The 27988-nt window shown below is 42.6% G+C and overlaps 1 protein-coding gene across 3 annotated transcripts; it reads left to right on the forward strand.

Moving 5' to 3' along the window:
• The first annotated feature begins 774 nt into the window (after positions 1–774).
• Positions 775–27931, forward strand: C4BPA (complement component 4 binding protein alpha). 3 transcript variants are annotated; one of them, XM_040985588.1, is made up of 12 exons: positions 775–1063; positions 5194–5459; positions 7428–7610; positions 8368–8467; positions 10427–10512; positions 10674–10868; positions 14354–14536; positions 17217–17408; positions 21568–21756; positions 25949–26113; positions 26946–27121; positions 27532–27931. In XM_040985588.1, exons 2-12 carry the CDS (start codon positions 5297–5299, stop codon positions 27703–27705), a joined length of 1806 nt encoding a protein of 601 aa, XP_040841522.1. In that variant the 5' UTR covers positions 775–1063; positions 5194–5296; the 3' UTR covers positions 27706–27931. The 3 variants fall into 3 exon arrangements, with proteins under 3 accessions (XP_040841522.1, XP_040841521.1, XP_040841523.1); XM_040985587.1 differs by having other exon boundaries at positions 5291–5459; XM_040985589.1 differs by having other exon boundaries at positions 5294–5459.
• The last annotated feature ends 57 nt before the right edge of the window (positions 27932–27988 follow it).

The raw sequence follows: 27988 nt of genomic DNA on the forward strand, positions 1-27988 counted from the left end.
GAGGTTGCGGCTACTAAGATGGAGGTATCAGACATGAAGGAGAAGTTGAGGGCAGTGGGAGTCAAAGTGGAAGAGCGTTTCTGGTAAAGAAATCACCAGCAGTGTCAAATGCGACAGAGGATTCAGAGAGCTGAGCCGGTAGAGAGCTGTGTGGAATCCAAAGTGGAAGGCAACAGGGTGATGGGACATGAGAGAGGCAGGAAGCACAGGTTACGTCTTCAACCACTTCAGGACCATACTAGAGAAGCCAAGTGAAGTCAGAATTTCTGGCAAGGCTGAGGGATCCTTCCAGGTTGAGAGACACATTGTGAAAATGGGGCAGAAGAAGAAATAACTCCCTCTGAGTCAGGACTGAAGCAGAGAGGACATTTGATGAGGTGGACGTGCTGTGATTTTCAGTGAAGCCGGTCAGGCGAGAGAAGGATCGCGACAGTGCCCTTGGGAAGTGAAATGTGCTCTGGCACCTTGGACAATAAAATATCCAAGACCTACTTCCATACTTCTTTGAACTGGGATGGATTCAAGGGCACAGCAAGACTATCTGTCTCTGGGTCCCAGGAAAGCTTGCCAGCTTGACCATTTTTTGGAACCTGTCTAACCCCTCAAGCATCTAAGATTTCCACGCTAGCTGGATTACACCTGGCACAAGCCTTTTGTGTTTATGAAGAATAAGAATGTTTGGCATCAATTTCAAATTGCCTTTCATTTAGGGGAAGTGGTTGGCACAGGAGAAAATAAACAATTGCAACATTTTCACCAAAAACAAGAAGTGAAGCGGAGAGAGATCAGCCAAGCAGGGCAGCTGCTTCGTTGCTGTTGTTAATCATTCACTGGGCAGGAGGGAGTTTCTGCTCATCCATTCAGCTGTCCCTGTCTGGCCAACTGCATGGCTACCATTTAGGAAAGTTTTGGTGGAACCAACCATTCCTGGCCAGCCTCAAGGCGTTATGACAGACTGTCTTGCACAGAGCTGCGGACTGTAGCAATCAAGATTGTTTTCTTCCTTGAGAAGCTACCCAAGGCCCCAGCATAGAGCCTGCTACTTCCTCCTCTGCTACCACAGGTCAGTGAACTCATCAGCACTTGAAGCACTGTGGGGGAAGAGCTAGTGGTTTGTCTAGTGGTTTGTCACTTCACAAAGAAGTGCAGGATTATATGGACAGAGACTGAGACAAAAATTTAGCAGTGCTTTCAGCAGAAATCTTTTCAGGAGCACTTGGTTAGGGGGTTGTGTGACTTTACAAAGTACTTTAAAAAAAACCCTTCTGATACTCTATTTTTTAATTATAAATGAGAGAATAATAATACTGCTTATTAACAGAACCCATTGATGAAGAAAAGCAATACAAGATTATCTTGCACTTACATCTGAACCACACAGGAGCAATCACTTGGCAAAGTTCAATGATACAAAAAGGAAAAAGTAGATCCAGCGTGCTTCCACCAAAGGTGTTGGCGCCCGTAACTATGTCACTGATGCTCTGAAGAAACACAGTTGATTTCCATATATTCCAACTATGTTAGAGGTTTTAAAAATTGCCTTTCCTTCATTTGAATAAATAATGCTTGATGCATGCGTTGTAAATTCATGAATCATTCACAAGTTGTGACAATAGACAAGAAAAATCTCATAGACTTGTTGGATTTCAAAGGAGACACCTGTTGAGTATACCTAAAGCTGTTGGGGGCTCTGTGTCCTCCAGTTGTGTTTGTTTAATGTTCTGATCCGTCCCCCTCCCACACACACAGAGAAAGAATTGAAATTGTAGAGACTAGGAAGCGAAGGGACAATGTGGAGATAAGTTCTTTTCCAAAATTTTCATTTATTTCAATTATTTGAAAAGTAGAGAAGGAAAAGCAGAGAAAGGAGAGATGGAGAAGGTGAGGGAAAGAGAGAGCATTTCCCATCTGCTGATTCATCCTCCTAATGCCCACAACATCTGGGTCTAGGCAAGTTCAAAACTGGAAGCTGGAAACTCAGTCAAGGCTTACCAGGTGGGCAGCAGGTACCTGTGAACTTGAGCCAACACCTGCTGTCTTGCAGGAAGCTCAGTGGCAGCTGTACTGCAATTGGGAGCGAAGTAGCCTCGACTCAGACTAGGCACACTGACATTGGATGTGGATGCCCAAGCAGCATCAGAGCTGTTATGTCAAGTGCCTGCCTTGTAAGTTCTTCCCAGAGTTTGTAAGAGATGTGACTGAGAGCCTAGGAGTAGGGAAAAAGACATTCACCCTGAGACCAGTGAAACGATCCTCTCCAGAGGGATCTGAATTCTAAAAGGGGCATTTGGATACACACTTTAACTTAAAAAGTAACTTCTAACAGGAGGAGAAATTTGAAAACTGGTATCTTTCAGATTGAACCGTTTTGGCAAGAGCTGATGGTATTTTTCACAACAGATATGCCAGGTTGACTGGGGATCTTGTGTTGCTTGCATTTCTCTAGGAATTAAATAGATGATGTCTTTGAAGTGGAAAACATAGCAGTCTCAGCTTTTTAGTGGGAAGGTACAGAATAGCAGAGCTTTTAAGGAATAAAATGAATCCTCTAAGTTTAATGTCAGCCTTTTGGAGATGAGGAAACTGAGTTCCAAGAAGCAGGTGTCTCTTCTTCAGGATCACTGAATCAGAGTGCGCCATTGCTGGGGCTCTGACTCAGGTCCCCACAACTCAAAAACCCTAACTTCCACCTCTGGGTGAGCTGCAGGAGAGTTCTGCAGAAGGGCCCAAGGAGCCATTTTGGGCAATTGCAAATGTGCAACTGGAGACATGAGTGTTAGGGAAATCTATACTCTGCATCCTCTCCACAAAATTGGCAGAGCACTTCACCCATGTCACTTCATTTGATATGGATACAGCTGCTCATTCTCACTCAGAAGAGAAAACCAGTTGAGGTTTCATTTGTTTTATATGTATTGAAAAACTAGCATACTCCAGTTATAATTCCAGGTTAGAGATAACATTCTGAGTAAGTGCCTTTCTCTTCAAGAAACCCACAGTCCACTTCAGGAGGCAGAGGGAAATCATTCTAATACCAGATGTTGCTGCAGTTAAGGAATCATCAAAGTACTAAGGGCCATAAAGGATGCTGACATTTCTTGGAGGCGACAACACGTCTGCATGGTGATAAAAGAGAGGTTGCAGGGAGTGGCATTCATGCACATGAGACGTTATGTGTGCAAATGCTTATGGGTGCTTAAAAAATTCCAGAGTGTCTTTTGGGAACACTGAGTACTTTCATGAAATTGAAGCCATGTGAAAGATGAGGCACCTAGGGACTGGAGGCCATGGGTGGGTTTAAGCAAAATGACTTAAATTTCTTTGTTGGAATAGAATATATTGACATGAAAGCAAACTTACAAATGTCTGAAAGCTTTTGCTGTGGTCTAGGTGAAGGAAACTGTGAGAACCTGATGTAGACTAGAGTGGCGGAACATAGGAAAAAACAGACTCTACTGCTGTTGCTATGACCAGCTTGACAGGATGTGCAACTTTAAATATGGAGACTGGACAAATGGGAGGGTGTGAGTGAGTCAGGCTTTTAGTCTGCAATGTCAGTTACCTGAATGAGTCAGCATGGAGGTCAAGGGATGGTGGAGGAAGACAGTGATTTAACTAGGGATGCTGGCCCCTACGAGAGTAGTTAGACATACTAATCTAAACCTTGGAAATTGTGACTCAACAATTAAAATCTTTTGGATTAAATAAGAAATGTAACAATCAAAAGCTTCAGTTTACTTTCAGGATTGCAGATGAAAAAAAATTTACTTCTGTACACAAATTTTTACAACTTTCAGAAAACAGAAGTATTTATTGAAATATTAACTCTATGAAAATATTTCACAAAGATGGTTAAAATTGTAGTTTCAACTGTATTTTTAAATACTTATTTACTGGGCCCAGAGCAGTAGCCTAGCAGCTAAAGTCCTCACCTTACATGCGCCGGGAATCCTATATAGGCACTGGTTCTAATTCCAGCAGTCCCGCTTCCCATCCAGCTCCCTGCTTGTGGCCTGGGAAAGCAGTCGAGGACGGCCCAAAGCCTTGGGACCCTGCACCTGTGTGGGAGACCCGGAAAAGGCTATGGGCTCCTGGCTTTGGATCGGCAAAGCTCCAGCCATTGCGGCCGTTAGGGGAGTGAATCAACAAAAATGCAAGATCTTCCTCTCTCTCTTCCTCTTCTCTGCATATCTGACTATAGGAATAAATAAATCTTTAAAAATAGATTTATTTACTTATTTAAAAGTAAGTGTTAGAAAGAGAGAGATAGTGAAGAAAGAGAGAGCCTTCACCTGTAGGCTCACTTCTCGAGTGGCTGCAATGGCCAGGCCGAGCCAGGATGCTAACAGGAGCCTAGAACTCCAGCCATATCTCCCGCACAAATGGCAGGAAACCAGTTACTCAGGGCCACCTTCTGCCGACTTCCTTACTGCATTACCGGGGAGCCGGATCAGGAGCGGATCAGCTGGGGCTTGAGACAGGGCTCTTGCAGATAGGGAATGCTGGTGTCACAGGTGACTGCTTCACGTGCTATGCCCACGACACAGGCCCAAGCTGTGGATTTTCTTAAAGACTGCTTTCCATGTGGCAGAGCAATGATCTCTGAAAGCTAGGAAGGATGGCTGCATTGGAAACAACAGTTGTGAGGCTGTTTTTGTTGATACCTCCTTCTCTGCCGCTGCGATGGACGAGCCAAGATTTCTTCCCTGTTTTGTTGAGGTGCCTTTCATCAGCTTTAGAAAGGCTTGCAATTTTAGTTAACCTCTGGAATTCTGCTAGCTAGAAACCCGAGTAGAGAAGACAGGCCTGATTGGCTGATGGTTTCCATGTAGGATAGGGCAGAGGAAGACAATTATTCACATTTGTTTATGAACCAGCGAAATGGCTGCATCTGCAGGACACACTTGAACCCAGAACTCCATGTATGATTCCTATATAGTGACCACAGCCTTGGATGTGGATGGGCCTTTTCCACATGCACCCAGGGAAGGGAGGAGGCACCAACCCCTCTCTACTCTGGCCATTGCCTTGGGGTTTCAGGGCACCAAGGGCATCAGTGGAGATGAGACCCAGAATTCTGTACACAGAGCACAGCTGTGGCCTCCTCTGTAAACCCTCTCAGGAGCTTATCCATCTCCTGAGTGGGAACTTTGCAGTCTTGTTTGGTCGTACTTGTGTTTTCTTCCACTGTAGGCTGTAATTTCCTTCAGACGTGGTTCCCACATCAATCATCCTGTTACCTGATAAGCAGTAGCAATTCAATGATTGTTTATTATCACGTTCTTTTCAGCAAAAGATGTTGGGGAAGCAGCAGGTCCTGTGCATCTCAAGAGCTCTGAATGGGACCCATCGTAAGAAGGGGGAAATGGCAGCCTGGCCCTTCTCTAGGCACTGGAAAGTCTTGGATCAAATTCTGTTCCAGATGATCTTGGTCACTGTTCTGTTGGCTCCTGTTACTGGTGAGTAATGGACGAATGAGTTCAGATGGGCAGAAAGTAATTGAGATCATGTGCATACTCAGGTTGAAGATTAAAACCGAGATGGCTGAGCACCTAGCTTCGGCAGCAAAGGGTTTTTGACCTGCTGGAATTAGATGAATTTTTTTTCAACATGCAAAATAATCAATTTTCTAGACACTTCCTCCTAGAATTTCTTCTCCTGGAATTTCTAAAGCAATCTATCTCTCAACTGTGACTGGAAACAAATAGATCTGTATTACCTATCAGCCTGAGTGAATACATTTCATTGCCTGTGAGTTACTGGGGTCCTGAAAAGGTGAATCAGGAGCAGGTGTTTGCCACAATAGGTTGTCTAACATCCCACATGCCAGATGCCTGCATTTGAGTCCCAGTCTGTCTCCTGAGTCTTACTGCTGTAATACACATGCTAGCAGGCAGCAAGTGGCGACCCGCATGGGAGACTGGATTGAGTTCCCAGCTTCATCTGGTCCAGCCCTGGTTGTTGTGAGCCTTTAGTAAGTGAGCCAGGAAATGCATGTTTCCCTGTTTGTCTGTGTTCCTATTTTTGTGCCTTTTGAATAAATTCATTTGATACCAAAAATTAAGATAATTCAGTTCAGTATTTAATTTCTACACAGAAAGTAAAATCATATATTTTTGTTGTTTCAAAGGCTTCATGCTTCCTCTTCTTTATTATTCAAAATCCAAAAATTTTTAAAAATATAAATGAAAAATGTTACTGTTGTCCATCTCCTAGCCACTCAATTTCCTTCTGTGAGCAATTGATGTTATGTAATATTATTTAAAATTCAGTAACATATTTCTGTTGAGGCAAAATCATAGAAATTCCTGACTTTTTATAGATGTATCCGAGTTAGAGAGATGGGGGATTTTTTTACATTCTTATTTTCTGCTTTACAGTTTTGTAGGTTTAGAGCTTCTCCTTTTATCTCCTTCTTCTCTCCTCCCCTCCCCACTGTCCCCTGTGTTTTACAATAATCATAGTCCTTCAGCTGTAGCCTTGACTCCAGCGCTCTGCTCTTTATGAGAGTCATGACATTGTAGGGATAAGCAATGGCAGGGAGTTTAGTATTTTGCTGTCTATGTATAAATAACAGTTTTATTGGGGCCTGCTTTCATTCAGGAGTAGAGATGCATACTGTAGATCTGTGATTCTTGTGACTCTGGTCTCCATTGCATTCTTTGTGAGATTACAAGTACAAACTTGTTTAACCTTAATATATTTTCATTTTGTACTTTGGATGAAAGTTGTCTTATATCAGAGAGAACATAGATATTTGTCCCTTAGAGATTGGTTTATTTCACCGGGCATAATGGTTTCTAATGGGGACCACTTTGTTTCCAATGGTAACATTTCTTTCTTTTTAATGGCTGAGTAGTATTCCATAGAGTATATATACCACAGTTTCTTTTTTGAATCCTCTTTCAATGGGTGTCTAGGTTGTTTGTTTGTGTTTGCTATTGTGGATTGTGCTGCAATGAATATAGGGATGCTACTTTCCCACATATTGGTGTTACTTTATATATATATATAAATGTCCAGGAGTGGGATTGCTGGGTCATGTGTTAAATGGATTTTCACTTGCCTGAGTGCTGTCCATACTGATGTCCATAGTGGCTGCCTGAGTCCACAGTGCCACCAGCAGCAGAGGAGAGTACCTTTTTCAAGATGGGGGATTTTTAGACAAATTATCCGTGTGTGGTGGAAAAGGGAAAAGAAATCCCACCTTCTGTCACTGCTGCTCATTGTTATCACTATAATTTAAAACAGATACGCATTACTGATCAATTATTGAGGTCACTGAATGGAGGGAGATCATAGGAACTGTGGCTGTTCCTGATGAGAGGAAAAGGATAGTGTCTGATCTGTAAGTCATGCTACTGAAGTGTTAAGACGCCACATCCTATGTTGTAACATTTGGTGCTCCTTGTCATTTTGGTGTCCAGGTGACTGTGACCCCCCACCCTATTTGATTTTTGCTTCTCCAACAAATGAACTGTATAAGACTGAATACAGAACTGGAGAAACTGTGAAATATACCTGCCGCCCTGGCTATGGCAGAGCATCCTCCAAGCAGTTGCTTACCTGTACATCCAGAGGCCTGTGGGAGTACGATACCTTCTGCATCAGTGAGTATCTGTATTTATTCTTTTTATATGTACTTATTCCATGTTTGAAAACTTGGCCCAGGAGCTACATGAATCTGTCCTCACCATGAACCTTCTAATTGGTCAATGAAGACATATGCCGCTTTTTGAGAACCAAAACAAAACATTAACAAAGAAGAAAATATTTCAAGTTAGCCAATTGCATCAAAGAGAAGTCTACAATGCTCTATAATGCAACGCTCTCCACACATTTCTTTCAAGAAACACAGTACAAACTTTATCTCGATAGTTGAATACCAGATTCACTTAAAAATACTAAGAGTTAGGTAGCTAGAAAGGGATAGCATGGTTTCCAAAGGAATCTCACATCTGGAAGAACCGACTTGCTGTCAGGAATGTTCTCTGCAGGGTTTTCCAGCAAAAAGGGCTAACAATCTGTACCGTCCTGTGTGCATGCCTTTTACGATTGAGGACATGCGTTTTCTAGTAACTGCAGTTCAGTGAGCTAAAGGCTCCCAGTTCCTGATCATGGCATTAAATCCTGGATCTCAGATTCTATTATCACAGTGATTGTGTGTTTTTTTCTGTTGGAAAAATGTCAAAGAGAGAGAGAGAGCAAATTTTGTATTTATTTTCCCTCTAAAATAAATCAGAAATAAGTTTGAATCTGCGTCTGAGTCTGGAAGCAGCAAGGGAGCTTGATGCATCAGTCAGCTCTCCTACTGACACATCTGCCGGCCCTTAAAAATCACTGCTTACCATCTTAATTTGTTCCTAGAGAAACGATGCAGAAACCCAGGAGATCTACCTAATGGGCAAGTGGAAGTTAAGACAGATTTCTCTTTTGGATCACAGATAGAATTCAGCTGTTCAGAAGGGTGAGTGTGAGGTAATCTAGATCCAATCCTTTGAAATCGATTTGTGAAGTAACTAAGATGTCCATATATTTCAAAAATTAAAATGGTGTGGAAAAACATTCATTGAATTTTTTTTTTTTGCTTCCATTCTATCTCCACGCAGCCAATTCTCTCCTTCCCTCAGCCAAGGACCACTTTTTCGTTCTTTTTCTACATATCTTTCTAACATTTTCTTCCATTAATACAAGCTAAGAAACCAGCACATATTTTCATTTTCTCATTTTCAATAGCAAATGTAGCTTTGAATGGATTTGTTTTTGACTCATCAATGTACACCAGTGATGTGTGAATGTCTGCGTGTGAAGGTCCTCGATGATTTCCTTTTTCAACTGCACAGAATTCCATGTGGAGATGGATTCCGACTCATCAGCCTCTTTGACACACACCTGGGTATTTGCAAACTTTCACTATCATGGCTGCTTCTCAGACACGTTACCTTGTACCTAGCTTGTGCATTTTAGTTACATATCACCGTTGTACCAACCAATCTACTTTCCACTCTGTTAAAGAGCTCTTTGAATACTTGTTATGCTCTCTTTTATATGTTTTAAATACATGACTTCAAATAAATGAACAATTTCCAAAATCATTTTAAACTTTAGAAGGCAGATTAACGGCACCCAGGAGCACATACTATTTTTCTCACCTCCCATGTAGTTAGCTCCATTCGCACATAGGATATTTATATTTCATTCAGCCACTCTTCATCCTTTCCTTGTCTTCATTTTGGGTCTGTTTGTTCAGTGCTTTTAAATAATTTCTGTTTTCAGCATAAGCTGTGCTGGCCATCTCTTGGTTGCCTGTAATTTGACCTATCATAGGTTTCTAAAAGGAAGCCTAATGTGAAAGCTATTCCATGGGTTCCTGCAACATCAAATTCTATCTGCAGCCTGAGTCCTGGCTGGGTTACTGACCCCAAACTCATGTGCTGTCTGTTGTGAAGCCTCCTCCTGACTTCCAGATGTTTGGCTTACCTCTGTATGCCAGGGACTTCCCCATTTCTTTTCTTTTCCCCTCTATTTTATTTTTAATTTTATGCTATAGTTCCATAGGATCTGAGATTTTCCTTATCCCCTCACCAAGCCCCTCTCCCTTGCTTATTCCCCCATATTATTGTGATAGTATAGTCCTTCTTAAGCAGTTCCAAGTCCATCATTCTGCTAATTAATTGTGCCCCATTTCTGTGGCTCTTGCTAATTTCTGAGTCTTTAGCTTTCTTGAGTTTGTCTCACTGCTCTCAGTGGTTTTTTGACAATAGTTCTCATGACCAAAGAACACTACATAAAACACTTGTTGGCCTGCCTGAGCTCAGGATAAGTTCTGTACCTCATATTTAGATGCTTGAACGAAGAAACAGTCACATCTTATTGCACAATGGAATTTTATTGATTAGTGCTCAGTGGGAGGTGATATCCTAGGAAACATGCTTTATTTTTTAATTCTTTTTTTTTTCATCTCAAGGCACCCCCCCCTTTTTTTTTTTTAAGAATTACTTGTTTTTATTTGAATGGCCAATTTACAGAGAAAAAGAGAGACAAAGAGAAAAAGAGAGACAAACAAAACAAGAGATCTTCCATCCTCTGGTTCCCAAATAGTTGAAACAGTCAGAGCTGAGCCAGTCTGAAGCCAGAAGCCTCATTCAGGTCGCACATGCAGATGCATGGTCCCAGGGACATGGATCCTCTGCTGACTCCCCAGACCGCAAGCAAGGAGCTGGATAGGAAGTAGAGCAGCTGGGACTAAAATTGGCACCAATAAGGGATGCCGGCACTTGCAGGTAGAAGATTAGCTCATTGAGTCGTGGCACCAGATCCTCTTTATTTCAATATTAACTAACCATTCTATTTGTTCTATCTCTTTATTCAATTTAATTTAGGGTAGGAAGAATTCTATTAAAATCATTGTTCCTGTCTTATTCAGATATTTCTTAATTGGGTCAACCAGTAGTTATTGTGATATTCAAGAGAAAGGAGTTGAATGGAGTGATCCTCTCCCAAAATGTGAAAGTAAGTATTTTTCTTTTAGGTTAATTATAAATTATGTTAGATAATTTTAAAAAGCACTGTGTATCTTTCCTGCAATTTTCATGCTCTAATAGAATGAGCATGGATTGCAGATCTGTGATATGTCTGCTCTGATGATCTTTGTCCTCCCCTCCTCACCTCAGTTGTGAAATGTGAGTCCCCTCCGAACATCAACAATGGGAAGCACAACGGCAAAAATGAAGAGTACTTCACGTTTGGATCCATCATCACCTACACCTGTGACCCGGACTTCACACTCTTGGGCGAGGCCTCCATTTCCTGTACAATACAGAATAAAACAGTAGGGACCTGGAGCTCAGACCCTCCTACCTGCAAAAGTACGTTCCAATTGCTTGTTTTCTTTTGTTTGAAAGAAAAAGGAGGATGAATCTATCAGGGAAACAAAAACAACCAAGGTCAGGCTCATGATTGCACAGAAGCAGTTGTTGAGCAGGCCAGTTAATAGCTCACGGCATGCTGTGTTAGGATATGCTACAGTAGACAGTGCCAGGGTCTCCCTGGTGCGCAAAATGAAAGTTTGTTCTCTTTCATACCAAATCGGCTGCACACCAAGGAGCTTCCCTAGGGTGGCAGCTGTCTATGTGTTCTTTAAGGACCAGTTGTCCAGGTGGCTGTGACCTTCCAGCACCTTCAAGCAAAATGAGCTTTCACAATTTCTTCTGTAGAGAAAGAGAAAGGCAGATGTGTCTTGGCTGTAAATGGCCTTGGCCTGGAAGGGACCGCATAGACCTCACAGTCTTTTGTCTAGAACAGCTAATGAGTAGCTTCTACCTAGCCTCACAGGACTGAGGAGAGTAGTGTTTTTCTGTTTAGAAGGCAGGAATGGTAATACTGGTTAGCACTTGTCATGTTAGCTACATACAATATATAAATGTCAGTAGGACAAAGCAAGCCATTCTTGAGTTAGAAGATAAAGTATGGTATTATTAGTTTGTTCACATGCCTAGAGTCAGATTTGCAAAAGATGGAAATGGCAGTATCTGAGGTTGAAAAAGTTTACAGAGGACAGGTTATAAACAGCTTTGTGTCACTCCCAAGTTAATAAGAAATGTGAATGGGAGGCATTGAACTGTAGTAACCCAGGAGTTAACATGGCACATTTTAGAAAGATGATTCTGATTGGAGCGTGAACAACAATTTGAAGTGGGCCAAGTCTCAACCAAGAGCCACCTGCTACAATCTGACTGTATCCCTCCAAATTCATGCTGGAATTGTCACATCCAGGTTGGAGGGTTGCCTGTCTTGGTGCGCTGACTTGTTGCTCAGCACAGGAATAAGGGAGGAAAGCCTGGCAGAAAGTACAGGAGTGAAAGCAAGTTCATTTGCAATAAGCAGCAGAAGCTCCCTCCCCCGACCCTTCCAATGCAAGGGGGTCCTAGAACTCCATCGCCCTGTGGGAATGGTCTCTTTTTGGTTATTTCTTTCTCTCCCTTCCTTTTCTATAACATACTGACCCTTTACCTAGTGAATGTCATATTTGGATTTCTTTTCCTCCACCTCCACCCCTCCACCCAGTTCACAAGCACCAAAGGGGTTAGTGACTGGATCCCCCACTTCTGTCTACATGCAGGAAGGGTCTGTAGTTGGTTAATATTTCTCATATTCTTATCTTAGATGCCATCTTCCTCCCTTTGGTCTATTCTAAATTGTGTTTTTTATATTCTGTTTTTCCCTAAAGAGGTTGACGTTTCCTGGAATTTGCCTGAACTACCCTCCTTCTCTCTAACACTGCCTCAAGGGCCCTTTTTCTCTAGAGAACCTCAAAGTGAGGTGTTAAGAGGGTGGAGTCTTCGGGGGCAGGGCTAAACCCCTGAAAGTGTCTCCTCCTGAGTGAGGTCAGTGTCCTGGGAGACCCCTGGCTCTATCACCATCCTGCCCTGTGAGGCACAGCGTTCGTCCCTTCCTCCTTAGGGGAGTGCAACACAAGGTGCCATCTGGAGGCACACAACAAGCCCTCCCCAGACACTGGGTTTGCTGGTGCCAAGCCCTTGGACTTCCCAGCCCCTACAATTGTAAAAAGACGCATTTCTTTAAAAAAATTATTCATTTATTTTATTATTCCATGATACAGTTCCATAGGCTCCAGGATTTTCCTTCCCCCTTCCCCAAGCCTCTGCTCCCTCTACTAGTTTCCCTCATGTCGTTACAGTAGTAGAATCCTTTACAATCAGTCATAAGTCCATCGTTCTGCTATTTAAGTGTATCCTGACATTGTAGGCATGAACAATTGCAGAGAGTCCAGCATCCTATTGTCAAGATACATTCAACAGTTTCATTGGGAGTCCCTCTTTTATTTGGAAGCAGAGATGCACACTGCATTGTGTCTTCATAGTTAATCTATATCCCCTTAAATAAAAAGCCATCAAACAAAAATCAACAGAGAGGAAAAACAGAAAATTTGCAACAACATGAAGTTAAGTAACATTCCACTGAATGACCAATGTGTTGCTGAAGAAATGAAGAAGAAAAACAAAGACCTTCCTGAAGCAAATGGTGCTATTTTATGACCTGAGTCAGTGAGGAAATTAATAAGAAAAGCAAAAACTTTCTTTTGAATGAATGAAAATAAAAACAACCCCCCGAGGTGTAGCAAAACAGTATTGAAAGGGCTATTAATCTCATGTTTTGCATGAAGGCTGCCTTATGTCAGAGAGAAGGTATGATATTTGTTCTTTTGGGATTGACTTGTTTTACTGAGCGCAATGGTCTCTATTGGGACCATTTTGCTGCAAATGGTATGATTTTGTTCTTTTTCATGGCTGAGTAGTATTCCATGGAATACTTTATCCACTCCTCTTTTGATGGACATCTTGGTTATTTCCATGTCTTTGCTATTGTAGATTGTACTTCTGTAAATACAGAATTACAGATCCCTTACTCATATGCAGATTTCATTTTCTTTCGATAAATCCCCCAAAGTGGGATAGCTGGGTTATACAGCAGGTCAATTTTCAATTCTCTTAGCACTCTCCATACTGATTCCCATAGTTGTTGTACTAGCCTACATTCCCACAGTGAAAGAGAATATCTTCCCACATCCACGCCAGCAGGTGATGTTAGTAGAGTTCTGAATGTAGGCTAATCTCACTGGGGTTAAGTGGAATCTCAGTGTGGTTTTCATTTGCATTTCCCTGACAGCTAGGGAGCCAGAGCATTTTTCATATCTTTTTTTCTCTCTTTTTCTCTTCCTAAGTTGCCTAGTGTGTGGTATTTTGTTTTAGAAATAGAAACAGACTAAGTGAGTACCTGTTATACTCATGCATCCAAGAAATGAAAGCAACTTCAGCTGTAGCCACAATAGTGGGCTTGGCCAGGAGTTGAGGAACTGAAGGGCTTTGGAGGAGTGACACAGCAGATGTGATGGATGAGGAATGAGGGCCGGGGGAGGTTTGTTGTCGTCCACTGGGGGCACAGGGTTCTGCGCGTTCTTACTGCCTCTTCATGGTCCCTATGTTCTTAACATTGGCTCCTGATTCACAGCCAACCAAAATCATCCTTGTAAGATTGGAAACCTTGAAGATAGCTGTTTCTACTGGGTTTACAACAATAGATCTTTTTGGTGAGTAAGTTGAAGAGATTATCTGCAACCATATCATGGAAAGAGAAAGATTATATGGAGGCTTTTAAAACCTGAAAATACTTATATTAAAATACATATTATATATAAAGTACATGTGAAGTATATTCAAATGTTTCCCTTCTAACTACTTGATTTATGCTTGTAACTGGATTAACAGCAGCAATAGGATCCTGATTGCAATGGTCTTTAAAGAGCCCCTTGTCTTTTCTCCTGATTCTTTAGAAATCATCTGTCCTCAGCCAGATGTCCCAAATGGGAAGATTATCTCTGGGTTTCGATCCATCTATAGATACAAAGATTCTATTATGTTCAACTGCAAGGATGGTTTTGACCTCACAGGCAGCAGTTTAATCCAGTGTGAGAATGACAGCAGTTGGAATCCTTCACTTCCTGTTTGTAAGCCCAGTGAGTATGGATCATGAAGGGATTTCAATGTTTGGCATGTAGGGGTACCAAGAACTGCTGGCGTAGGCATCTTTGCATGCCTGGATCCACTTTGAATGCTAATAAAATTCACACTTAAGTTGATCATTTTCTTTATTGTTTCTTGGTAGGAAAAGTGCTTTCAGTATACTCTCCAAGGTCAAATGTCATCCTAAAGGGCTGCCACACATAGTTGTACAAGTCACTCAGATTCCCAACCCCAAGACATTGTGGATACAGTAGACTAATTTACTTATTTCCACCATTTTCTGGCAGTTGACAGAAAATTGTCTTTTTCTAACAAAATCATAGTATTATAATAGTTGTTTTTAAAGGCAAATGGTATGTATTCTAGGGAAGTGGCTCATATTATGTAGGAACCAAATCTCACTGTCTTTAATCCACCCCAGCTCCCACTACACAGAGGATTCAGTCTGGGACAGTGGGCGAATTCAGTCCCCCTTTATTGCATGTCTCTATGTTGTAGGAGAGTTTTCCAATAGACTTGGCAGACAAGTGGCATCTCCCATCTTCCCTTATCTTCCTAGAATGGAAAAATTATTGTGGGAAGATTCACCAGCTGGTAAAAATTGACAATTATTCTCCCTGCCTCTAACCCACAAAAACTATGGAGATTTGGTGGTGGGAACAGTTGTGTGACAGTATTAGTTCATGCCATACCTCTTATCCTTCTTTGTGGCTCCTATACCATCAGAAGGGTTCTGGTCGGTCATTTGATGAAGAATGGCAGCCAGGGCAGGTGGGAGCATTCTTTAAATTGTCATCAAACTGCTTCTGCCAAGGAGTTTAATTTATATCCCAGAGAGTTATAAATTAATATCACACAGATATTAATTTATATTAATGGGGAAATTTGTATCCCAGAGGGTTGTGAGAGATCAGTAGATCACAATTCCTGGAAGTTAATAGTTGTGTGCCATACCAGTAGAGGTAAACCACTCAAAAGCTTAATGAGAAAGAAACAGATGGAAAACTATAGTTGAGGAAACTTTATGCATGCCCAAGGCTGTGTATTCTAATGTGTGTCACTAGATATTGCCAACACTGAGGTAAATAGCCTTAACTGAAAAAGCCCAGTCAAGCCACTAACTAACCAGCCAAACAAAGAAAGCACAAGAATAGGACCTGAGAGAGGGGAGGGAGAAATCAGTCCTAAAATCATGATAATGTTTTATCTGACAGATTCGATTTTCCAAAAAGATTGTCAATCACACAAACAAGTAGAAAGAGTAGTAATCCATGCCAATAGAAAAAAAAAAAACAAAGATAGAACCTGTCTTTCAGGGAGCTCAGAGGTTGGACTTTGCAGAAAAAAAAGCTCAAAGAAATTCAAAGCAGCTATCATACTGTGTTTGAAGAGCTAAAGGGAGAGTATGAAAGAAGTTGAAGAAAGGTGTTATGACCATGTCTCATTAAATAGAGATTAGCCATCAAGATAGGAAAGATTTAAAAATCAAGAGAATATTTTGGAGTTGAAAAGTACAAAAAGTAAAACAGAAAATTCACAAGAATTTAGTAGAGTTGAGTCACTTTGAAAAGGGGTTTTGACAGTTCTTCCATAGTTTAGGCACAGAATTACTATCCCACCCAGCAATTATCCTCATAGGTGTCTACCCAGAAGAAATGCAATTGTCCACACACGTTTTCCATGAAGCTCCATGGCAGCTTTGCTCACAAACGCCCAATAATTAAAATGCCCATCAGTTGAGAATGACAGATAAATTTTAAAATCAGAGTACCCAAGCGGTAGGATATCATTTGGCAATAGAAATAAATGAAGTAGTGATCCATTCTGCTACCTTGAAAACATTATAGATAGAAGAAGTCAGCCACAAAAACAAAGACACTATATGATTCCAGTTTCTTTAACAATGTGTTCAGAATAGTAAACTTAATGGAAGAAGTAAAGTAGATTAGTGATGGGCAAGATCTGGGCAAGGAGTGACTGCTAATAAATATGGGACGAAACAAATATTCTGAAACCAGGTGGGGTGATGGCTGAATAATTTTGTGATTATACTAAAAACCATTGAACTGCACTCTCTAAATGAATTTTATATTATGTGACTTGTATCTCAAAAAAAAAAAAAGCTTACAAAAGCACCTTGCCCCATTAGCCATAATCATAAGTCTCATACACATCCAATACGGTGGATGCTTATTTTCTATACCACATGCATCAAAAGCATCAGGCAAGAGAGAAAAGAGCAGGCTCAGGCTAAACACAACTGCTTAGAGCATGGTTCCTGCGAGCCAAACAATTTAATCAGGAAATTGTTGGCATTGTCTGGTTCCTGTCAGTTTCCTCCAATCATTCAGGGAATGTTTTTGTTGGACTCTAATAGTTTTCCCATCATGTTAACCTAACAAGCCTAATGCTTCAGTTCAGGAAGGAGAATAAATATTGCAAATAGTTGGCTCAGTAGACAGAAAGCACTTGGCAGTGTCTTGGTGAGACTTCCCGCAGTGCTGTGCATCCTTAGGTGAAGGTCTGTTACCTCTTGGATCTGATCTGTCAGTCATTGCAGCTGTGCTCCTGGCTGAATGAACACATGCCACGCTTGGAGGGAACAAGTGCATTGACTACCGTGACAACCCTGGTAACATTGTCCTCTCTCCCTTGTTGTTCCCTAATGAGCAGATAGTTGTATTGGCTTACCAAATATTCCAAATGCTTATCTGCCGACACAAAATCTCAGACAAGAGCCTGTGTATTCTGTTGGGAAAATGCTAAGTTACTGGTGTAAGAGTGGCTACAAACCTGCAACAAATGAGCCTCTATTTGTGACGTGTCTGGAAGATTTCACTTGGAGTGTGGCTGCAGCGTGTGAAGGTGAGTTACTGCTTTGAACATCTCCGTGTGTGTTAAATGTGCAGTCTATGCCAGGATTCCTCAACTTGAAGAATATCCTCTTATTCTTAAGACTAGAGTAGAGAATGTGGCTCAGTGACATCCCCAGTTAGACTTAGCTTACAACTCTTACCTCTGCAATGGAAACTTTAGGATGCTTTAAAAGAAGGAAGGCCTATAAAATCCTTATCAACCCTAGCTGCCGGATGATTTGTCTCATCCTTCTAGAGTCATGGGTTGGCAGGCTGATGAGTTGGATCTCCTGCCCAACCTCTAGATTCAGGCTCTGATTCCTGACCCTGTATTCTTGCCTGAGGAGGATACGAGACCTCAGGAGGATACAGGCTCACCAGTAGGACAAGTGCCTCCTTTTCTGTCTGTGGCCAAGGAGGAGGAACCATATTGCCAGTGGGTGCCATTTTAAGGGCCTTCATGAAACTGACAGCAAGTCAGAGAATACCTCTCCCACTTATCCATCAGAACCTTGTCATTCAGAGAAGAAAACATTGAGAATTATATGTTGTAAAACACAAAGAGTTTTATGCTACGCATCAGATCTTGAAAAATATGTGAAGTGCATAACCAATGCAAAGTGGCAGTTCAGATCAACCTATCAGCATGTTACTGATTTAGCATTAGGATGTAAAGTTTAATTGTTGGTATTGGGCTCATTTTAGCGGAATAGAAGGAAAAGCTGTAGTAAGAAGAATGAATAAAAAGTAAATTTAACAGAACTTATTGCTGTTGTCAACTCCCCCCAAATAAACAAAACAAAACAGAAAACGCTAACATGTGCAGCATGTAGCGAGCCAATCACTGACCCTGGGCAGGGAGAAGGAAGGAGACACTTATTGTGCAACATGCAGAGCAAAGGAGCAGGCAGCTGTTACTTGCTTCCTAAACTTGCTTAGACATTAAGGCTAGTGAACCCTAGATTAAAACTGGGTTCGTGCAGTGTGTGATTAGCTCATATGAAGGCCTGTGACTGGTCTACAGTGCTCCTGGCCTTCCTTACATTGATTAGTGTGGGAAGCTGGAGTGTTCTGAAGATGCCTTGATAGCAAAGTAGACTCTGGCCCATCTGGAGGCTACTAGTCGATTGATCATTCATGCGGTCAGGGCCTGGAGTTCCTGCAAAGTTTCTCAAAATAGTGTCTTGGTGAGGGTGTGAGCTCCAGAGATGATTATTAAATTCTGACTGTGGTGCTCTGGGATCTTGTAGAGCTGGCTTTGCCCTTGTACCACCCTTAAAATAGTGAGTTAATATTTGGTAAGAAGTTGATTTATAATCGTTCAAATGAAGACAGAGGAATTACAAGCTAATGGAGGGATACAGGCTGAGTCTAGGTTATGTAGACAGCAGTAACGGTGGGGCTTGGTTTTGTTGTTATTACCTAAATAACAAGGAGTTACACAGGGTCCTTTTTAGTTATGCTTATTTTATCCCCGCAAGGATCTTATTGATGTAATTATTAAATAATTCTTTTTAATAATTTAATAATTATTAAATAAAAGATACCTTTAACCATTCAAAAAGAAGCAAAATGACACTTATCCAAATTATAAAATTTAAATATGAATTTAGACTCAAGACTCACATAGTTTAAAATGTTTTGTGCACTAGAAAACATTATGTAAATCTTGAAGGAAGAGATTGACTGAGTCCAGTATGATGGGTGGTGAGTGAATTCACAAGAGCAGGTGGACACCAAGGCTGGACTTAAACACACTGCGGGGAAGCAGTGGGCAAACAGGGCAGTAGAGGCAGACTCCTGCAGCAACATGGATTGTGATCTGAGGGGTGCACCTGCAGGAGTCCCTTTTTAGGGTGAGTGTGGCCACAGGCTTGCAAGGGAGCAGCAGGCAGGACAGCTATGGACTGCAATAGGAACTGCAACCCAAGAAGCATGCTTGTAGATGCAGTGTCTTCTCAGGTAGGCCGAGGTTTGTACTATCCACGAGGCTTTTCCAGGCAGATGATTTGCATCCCTGGGCAGACCTGGGGAGCTTAAAACCCCCTTTATTTGGGGGAATTCCATTCAATGCACTGGCACCACCCTCTACAATCAATATTGCTATAATTTGTAACCCATATGAATGTCCAACATTTTTATTTTATTCTTTTAGGATTAATTTACTTATTAGAAAGTCAGACCTACAGAGAGAGAGAGAGAGAGAGAGAGAGAGAGAGAGAGAGAGGTTGACACACACATAGAGAGATTTTGCATCTGCTGGTTCACGTCCCAATGGCAACAATGGCCAGGACTCAGTCAGGCTTAAGTCAGGCACTACAACAACATTGTGGTCTTGTATGTGAGTGACAGGGACCCAAACACTTGGGTCCATCTTCTGCTGCCCTTCCTAGGCCATTAGCAGGGAAGAGATGGATAAGTGGAGCAGCCTGGACTTGAACTTGCTCACATGTGGGATGCTAGCACTGCTCGAGGATGCTTAACTGACTGTGTCACAGTGCCAGTCCTGAACATTTTAATTTTTATTATAGTTCATTAAGAGAAATAAGCACTGTGGGCCTGGCACAGTAATCTAGTGGCCTAAAGTCCTCACTTTGCACACACAGGTATCCCATATGGGCATCGGTTGTAATCCCAGTGGCCCTGCTTCCCATCCAGCTCTCTGCTTGTGGCCTGGGAAGGCAGTGGAGAATGGCCCAAAGCCTTGAGACCTTGCACCCCTATGGAAGCCCTGGAAGAAGCGTCTGGCTCCTGGCTTCAGATGGGCTCAGCTCCAGCCTGTGTCCTTACCTGGGGAATGAATCAGCAGACATAAGATCTTCCTCTCTGCCTCTCTGCCTCTCCTCCTCTCTGTATATCTGACTTTCCAATTAAAAAAATCTTAAAAAAAGAAAAGAAAAGAAATAAGCACCAAAGGGTTGGTGTGTTGGTGTAGTAGTCTAATCCTTTACCTGTGGCACTGGCATCCCATGTGGGTACCAGTCCATATCCTGGCTGCTCCACTTTTGATCCAGCTCCCTGTTGATGGCATGGGAAGGCAATAGAGGATGGCCCAAGGTCGCGGAGCCCTGTACCCCCATGGGAAACTCAGAAGCATCCCCTGGCTCCCAGCTTCAGACATGCCCAGCTCTGGGCATGGAAGCCCTTTGGAAAGTAAATTGATCATCACACAATATTAGTTTCCATCTTAAAATATATCAACTAATGAATTAAAAATGTATCTTTCCACTCTTATTATATTTAAATGTTAGGAGATTATAAGCCATCAGTCACTATTGTTCATTTCCGACCTGATAGAATTGGGTACAAGTAGATAACCCTAGACTTTGGTGGAATTTCACTTACTCCTCCAGCTGGCACCAACCTTTACAAGTGCCTCTCCTGGGACACCCAAAGTGATGGAACCACAGATAGTCAATCATCAGCGCCAATTAACAGCTGCTGATGGGGCTTTTTCTACATGTGGGAGCTCACCCATCATGGCAGGTGATGTTCTGCATACCTACACAATCTAACGAATAGATTCAGAGGGGGGTCCCTTCCAGTTGTCTGTGTGGCTGAACACCCACTTCATATCCCTGCCCACTATCCAGGTGGACTGCCACTTTACCTCCCCTACCATGCCCTCCTTTCTACAGTAACATCTGTACTTTCTTTGGACCCCTAAAATCCCAAACACTAACAAACAATGACAGAATCTCAATTGCTCTTTCTCTTAAAGGTTGTATCAAAGACGAAATGTAATAGCCACAAGCACTCATCTTAAATTTCTTTCTGTGCATTACCTGTCAGATGAGTTGACCAGTTGGAAACATGTGTCTTCCTTGTGACTGCAGAAGTATGTTCTTAGAGCCAACAATAATGTACATCTGATGAAGCCAAAAGTAAACGGATGTTTACCATCACCGATGTTGAATAAATGTGAAACATTTCCTCTGAGTTTATTCTGATGTGTCACCTGGGAAGCCCCTCATGAAAATGCTTAGCTGGGGAAGGCTGGATCATTCTCCACCCATCAGGGACAGGGAGAGCAGACACCTGGTATCTAGTTTCCTCTTTCTCCAGCCTCTCTATGGGGTGAATTCAACTGAAAGTGGAAATACGCTTGTTCACCCTAGGAGCCTCCACATGGTGTTTTCCTAACTTCTAGCCTCACTTTTGTTTTTTAGAGGTATGTTGCTCACCACCACAGCTGGAGAACGGTGAAATTGTGGAGCACAAAAAAGCCTCCCAGCGCAATAACTGCACCTACTTCTACAGAGACCAAGTTTCCTACTCGTGTCTGCGGAAAGCACGGTCTTCAGTTACTTGCCAAGCGGATGGCAGATGGCACCCTCAAACACCATCGTGTAGTTTCAGTAAGACTTCATAGAATTATCAATGTGATGGGATTCTTCAGAGAAGGTTTAAAGCTTGGTTTTTAAAAATGTAGGTTTTTAAAAATGCAAGATGTGGACCCAATTTTGTCTTTCTTCTCTCCATTTTTCATATTCACTCACTCTCTTGGCCTTTCTGGTTTCATCTTTTCTGAATCCATGAAATTAGACCATGTCTAATCATATGCTGGATTATTTGATCACCGACTTGTGCTTCTTTGCATTTGTTCTCTATTCTTCCCTTACTTCTTTTTTTTAAGATTTATTTATTTATTTGTTTATTTATTTATTGAAAGGCAGATATACAGAGAGGAGAGTCAGAGAGGAAGATCCTCCATCTGATAGTTCACTCCCCAAGTAGCCGCAATGGCTGGAGCAGAGCCAATCCAAAGTTAGGAGTCAGGAACTTCTTCTGGATCTCCCACATGGGTGCAGGGTCCCAAGGCTTTGGGCTAACTTTGACTGCTCTCCCATGCCACAAGCAGGGAGCTGGATGGGAAGCGGGGCTGATGGGATTAGAACCAGTTTCCATGTGGGATTCTGGTGCATACAAGGCGAGGACTTTGGCTGCTAGGCTATCACGCTGGGCTTTCCCCTTACTTCTAGTTCCTAGGTTTTCTCTTCGCTCTAGACCAAGTCTTGCCCAAGTTGATTTGAATGACTTCTGTGAATTTACATCTTCAGGTCAGTTACTGGATGCTAAATGCTTTCCTCTCCAGGATCCAGAGGCAGTGAAGTACTAACACATCCCTCCCTTCTCCCACTGTAATTGATAGCATTACCTCTTGATGGTAAGGATGCTCAAAGTGGCCAGGCATTAGTGACAGCTTGTGAAGCAATATGAACAATCCTATTTCTTGTGGTAGAGATGTCTCTTCATTGCCAGCCATGACTTTTAAACCTGCAGATCTTTTGGAGATGAGGACAAAATTTGCAGGTGACTCTTTTGGAAAAAGCTATTCTTGCTTCCAAGCCTTCGTTTATGGACCCAGACGCTTCTTTTTATTGGGGACCCATAGCTACAGCAAGCTTGGCTCTTGCTTAGAAAAGTGACTATTGCCCTCTGGAAAACAGCGCTCGTCTGCCTGTCAGTTGGCAATTCCTTCACACAGCATTCCCACAGCTGACAGGTAGCAGGCTCTGGGTGGTACAGTGAGTGATTTACAGGAGTGGGTACCATGACTATCACCCCAATACCTACTGCTCCCCAGATAGTCTCTGAATCAAGATAGTTAGCAGGAGAAAAACATATCAATTTTATTATTTATTTACATGTATGAAAATATTCACAAGAGAATGGAAAAAAAAATTCCCAAACATAAAGCCTTTTATACTGTTTAGATAAAGAAAAGTCAAACATAAATCTGTGAAGGAATAAAAGTTCAGAGGAACTGGGATGGGGTAGTAAGTAGTAAAGGTGTCCCCAGGAGATACAGTGGAAGACAAGGGTGACTTTGACAAGTTCTTGTGCTCATAGGGGAAAGGCATCTTCCTCCAAAAAGAATTGTGTGGCTTCTTCTTTTATAGCTACACTATCTCAAGTGCCTTCATCTCAAAAGCACGCAATCTGCCAGCCTGGCATATGTTAGGGTGGCATGTCCTTAGTTCCTCCACCTACCACTTGTTCAGACACTCTGTAATCCTTTAGACAGCAGTGCTGACTCAGGTCCCAAAGCCAGGAAAGGGAAACCAATTCTACTAATATTTGTCTATTTCTGTCATAATAAGTTGCTATTTCTTTTAGGATGAAAAGGGTCCAGTGTAGTCAGTTTGCCACTAAGTGGCAATAGCTGCTATCCTGTAAGGGATCCAGGGTTGTCGTTGTAGATTGAAAGCTCAATGACAATTAACTTGGCTTTTGTGCCCATGCTTCTCTATCCATGCCATCATGGCTACTTTGTTCCATTTCCTCCTGTGTCTGCACCAGTGAAGCTAATGACAGAGGTTGGCTGGCTTTGACCAGCTGAGACATTTTTCCTGTTTGGCTTTTAAAAATGTTAACATTTGACAAAGCAATCTCCCATTCACTGATTCACTCCTCATATGCCCACATTAGTCAGGGCTGGACTATGCCAAAGGATGCAGGCACTAAACCTGGGTCTCCCACAAGAGTGGCTGAAGCCAAGAGCCAGGCATACCATCCAGGTCTCTCCTATGCGCAGGACAGGAGCCATCTGGCACATTAGCAGGCCCATTAGCAGGAAACAGGATGGGAAAGTAAAGCAGCCAGAACTCAAATCAGTGCAAAGATCAGCTCTGATACCGCAGTTGAAGGCTTAACCCTCTGTAGCACAACACCACCATTTCAATCTCACTTGTTGTTAGGTATCATTTTTTCCGTGCTTCTAGCAAGCACTTCAATACAGTACTCATGACCCCCCAAATCAGCATGAACTTGACATTCCCACTGCTCTCCGTTACTTGGCTTTCTTGTGCAGTGTTCGTGTATCCCGGCAGTTTCCTCTCACACAAGTTCTCTGAACCAGGTCTTGTTTGTTTCAGTGTAAAAAAAGCCATTTTAATTTTTCCTGTAAGCTCTTTTCTAAAATGATTTTAAAACACAATGACCATGTACTAGATGGAGCAACAGTTTTGACCGAGGAGTAATGACTGAGAGTTTGTGAATTGACCTTATTTTTTAAGATTTATTTATTTATCTGGAAGTCAAAGTTATAGAGAGAGGCGGGGGAAGAAAGAGAAAGAGATCTTGCATCCGTTGGTTCATTCCCCAAATGGCTGCACTCATCTGAGCTGGGCCACACTGCAGCTAGAAGCGAATGGCTCCTTCTGGGTATCCCAAGGCGTGCAAAGACCCAGGAACTTGTACCATCCTCCACTGCCTTCCTAGGTGCATTAACAGGAAGCTAGATCAAAAGTGGAGCACCAAATGGGTACCCATATTGAATGTCAGCGTCATAGGCAGTGGCTTTACCTGCTATGCCACAATGCCAACAACTAACATACTTAAAATTTCTTGATACATGCCTATGTAGAGGAAAAACACACACATTTTTTTTTTATCAACTCCTATAAGCTCCTAGTTGGGACATTCTGCTGGAACAAAAGACAGATTAGTAAGAGAAAAAGAAGCATATGTCATGCCCCTCTTCTGGAAGAGAAGTAACTCTCTCTGGAAAGAACTCTTTCAAAACAGTAACTTTAACTCGGAAATGATCCAGCTGTGAACAGAGAGCCATGTGTCTTAGAGAGGCCACGGCAAAGAGGGGAGTGGGAAGAGGGTCAGAGAAGTCTGTTCCAGACGTCTGGTACTGCGGGAGCTGTTTCATTCCCCTCCCCCGAGCTGATGAGCAACTGAGAAATCACATCTCTGTCCTGTGTGGGAAAAGGGAGGCTGGCTGTCTGATTTTCGTCTGTCTGATTTCCTGTCTTGTCATCTGGCAAATGTGAAAAACAGAGAACCCTCTTTGCATCTCAGTGTTTTAAACTCAAGACAGTTTAAGGAGAAATGTTTTGGTATTCTTCATACATCTCTACATTTAACCTGAAATGCACTGAATGCATGAGTGGCATGGTTTGATTTAGGGCCAAATCTAACCTTCATGCAAAAAAAAATGGTTTATAAACAAAATTAAGCTGAATGCACTTGTTAAGGGCATGGTGGCAAGAAAAATCCATGGACTTGAACCTTTAACTTTCATCAGAATGAGGTCTGCAAGATGCAGCATGAGGGCCCGGCGCGGTGGCGCAAGTGGTTAAAGGTCCTCGCCTTGCACGCCCGGGATCCCATATGGGCGCCGGTTCTAATCCCGGCAGCCCCGCTTCCCTTCCAGCTCCCTGCCTGTGGCCTGGGAAAGCAGTCAAGGACGGCCCAACGCTTTGGGAACCTGCACCCGCGTGGGAGACCCGGAAGAGGCTCCTGGCTTCGGATCGGCATAGTATCGGCCCGTTGCGCTCACTTGGGGAGTGAATCATCGGACGGAAGATCTTCCTCTCTGTCTCTCCTCTCTGTATATCCGCCTTTCCAATGAAAAAATAATAAAAAAAAAAAAAAAAAAAAAAAAAGATGCAGCATGAATGCTTGGGTTTGGCCAAGTGATCCTCTGGGCAGAGATGGGGGGAAAGGAAGCCTTCTACCAACAACACAAATTCAAGGGTGGACTACTCAACACATTCTGTATCTCATGCTTCCTCCTGTCTGTGTTTCACCATGAAGGTTGCAATAGTCCGCCTAGCATTGCCCATGGGCATCATAGACAAAAGCGTTTTACACTCAACGTGGAGGTTGAATATGAATGTGAAGAAGGCTACACGCTGGTGGGAGCGAAGAAACTCTCCTGCAAAAATGAACACTGGTCCCCAGAAGCCCCTCAGTGCAAAGGTACCTCCAGCCTCCCATCAGCTTATGACTGGGTAGGGGGAACAGTCATGTGAGGATGATGGCTGGGTGGGGGGAACTCTCATGTGAAGATGAAAAGCAATGTTCCTCCCTCCCAGAGGCAGGAGGAGCACATTTTAAGCAATTCTTGCAAGCAGATGATGCCTGATGCACAAAGTAGCAAAGGCATGCACCATTGTTAGTTTCTGCTTTGGAATGCCAGTCACAGATTCAACCCTTGGGAAACTATTCCTGCTCTCAGCTTCTTGTATGTATTTCTAGACATGGTCTAGGGTCCTTACATTTTATATGTTGTTTTATACCTGTGGGTCTGTGGCCCAGTCTTCATGACAACTTGCCCCAGTATGAATGTAGGCTCTTCTGGGCTGATTTGACAGGTGCAGGAAATGACACTTGCCTCAATCAGAGGCTCGTGCAGGCCACCACTTGTCACACTCTAGATGTGTATATAATACGAGGGGGCTCCTGATGCGCAGCCACGAGTGGGGAGAGGGAGAGGCACAATCTGGTTGAATATTTACAGACATAGGTGAGTTACCAACACATACCACCTTGGTCCAACAGTTCCAGGACCTATTGCTTGCCATTAGGTTCCCTTCATATGGGAGAATAATGAACAAGGGGTCAAGGAGATTTTATGTCCCGAATCACACCACAGTCAGGACATACCCTTAAAATATATATAATGTTATAATCAAATTGAAACAAAAATATAAAAATTAGAAGCACCTACTTGTACATAATTTTATTCCTAGATTGTTATCATGTCCTTTTTCTTAGATTTACTGATGGACTAACAATGTTTCCATTATAGCTGTGTGTCCGAAACCAGAAATAATGAATGGAAAGCTGTCTGTGGTGATGGCACAATATAATGAAATGGAAAGTGTGACTGTCCAGTGCAACGCTGGTTATGGTGTGATTGGTTCCTCAAACATCACTTGCTCAGAGAACAGAACTTGGCACCCAGAAGTGCCCAAGTGTGAGTGGGTAAGTTGTACAATTCAGGAAATTTTGTGTTGCCCTTCGCTATCCATGATGACCCCTCCTCCACCCCAGAGCTCCATCCCAGCCAGCAGTAGTGACTTTGTCCAGAATTGTCTGGATCATTCAGAGCAACCTTCTGTGTCCACCTTGTGGCCCTCTGGTGAGTGACAGGTGGTAGGTTTTTCTGCTTTTACTCGGGACCAGGAAATGTTGCGGTCCTTGGAGGGCCGGGTCTACTGGAGTTCCAGCAGTCAACCTGACCTACCCTGATCTGTACAAGATCCTGCTCTGTGTGTGGATGTTTAGCAAACATAGCCTCTGGCCCTGTAAGAGGTCTCTGGCCATCTGGGCGAGGACACATCCATGGCCCACGTGGAAGGCCTTGGTGGGACTGGGATGACTATTTCTTTCAGGTGGTTCCTGAAGGCTGTGAACAAGTGCTTGCTGGTCAAAGACTCATGCAGTGTCTTGCAAATCCAGCTGAGGTGAAGATGGCCCTGGAGGTATACAAGCTGTCCCTGGAGATTGAAATTCTGAAACTACAGAGAGACAAGGCAAGGAAATCCATGGAGCAGTCAGAACTGTAATTTTCCCCCACAGAAGGTCGCAAATATGCCAAAAGCCTCAACTCAGACAGATCAACTCGGTCTCTCTTTGGCACCAATATTTATGGTAATCAGTACCTAGAAAGGGATATGGTTAGCATGTAGGGACACACATTTGTAGGATGATTGCATATCCTGCAGCTTCTATTTTTGCTTTCTGGACACAACATGCATATTTTTTTGCTATTAAAAATGTACACAGCTGAAATTACTTTGTCTTGTGGTCATTTAGTCCTCTGGGAGCAGCAGGTCCTAAGCAAATCTG

The sequence above is a fragment of the Ochotona curzoniae genome, unplaced genomic scaffold, assembly GCF_017591425.1.
Source record: "Ochotona curzoniae isolate NIBS_2020 unplaced genomic scaffold, NIBS_Ocur_1.0 contig_430, whole genome shotgun sequence".
NCBI lineage: Eukaryota > Metazoa > Chordata > Mammalia > Lagomorpha > Ochotonidae > Ochotona > Ochotona curzoniae.

Coding starts and splice junctions, on each gene's coding strand:
- C4BPA (XM_040985588.1), top strand. CDS start 5,297: ATGTTGGGGAAGCAGCAGGTCCTGTGCATCTCAAGAGCTCTGAATGGG. Junction 10,869..14,353: donor AGACCCTCCTACCTGCAAAA/GTACGTTCCAAT, acceptor CTGATTCTTTAG/AAATCATCTGTCCTCAGCCA. Junction 14,537..17,216: donor ACTTCCTGTTTGTAAGCCCA/GTGAGTATGGAT, acceptor CCTAATGAGCAG/ATAGTTGTATTGGCTTACCA.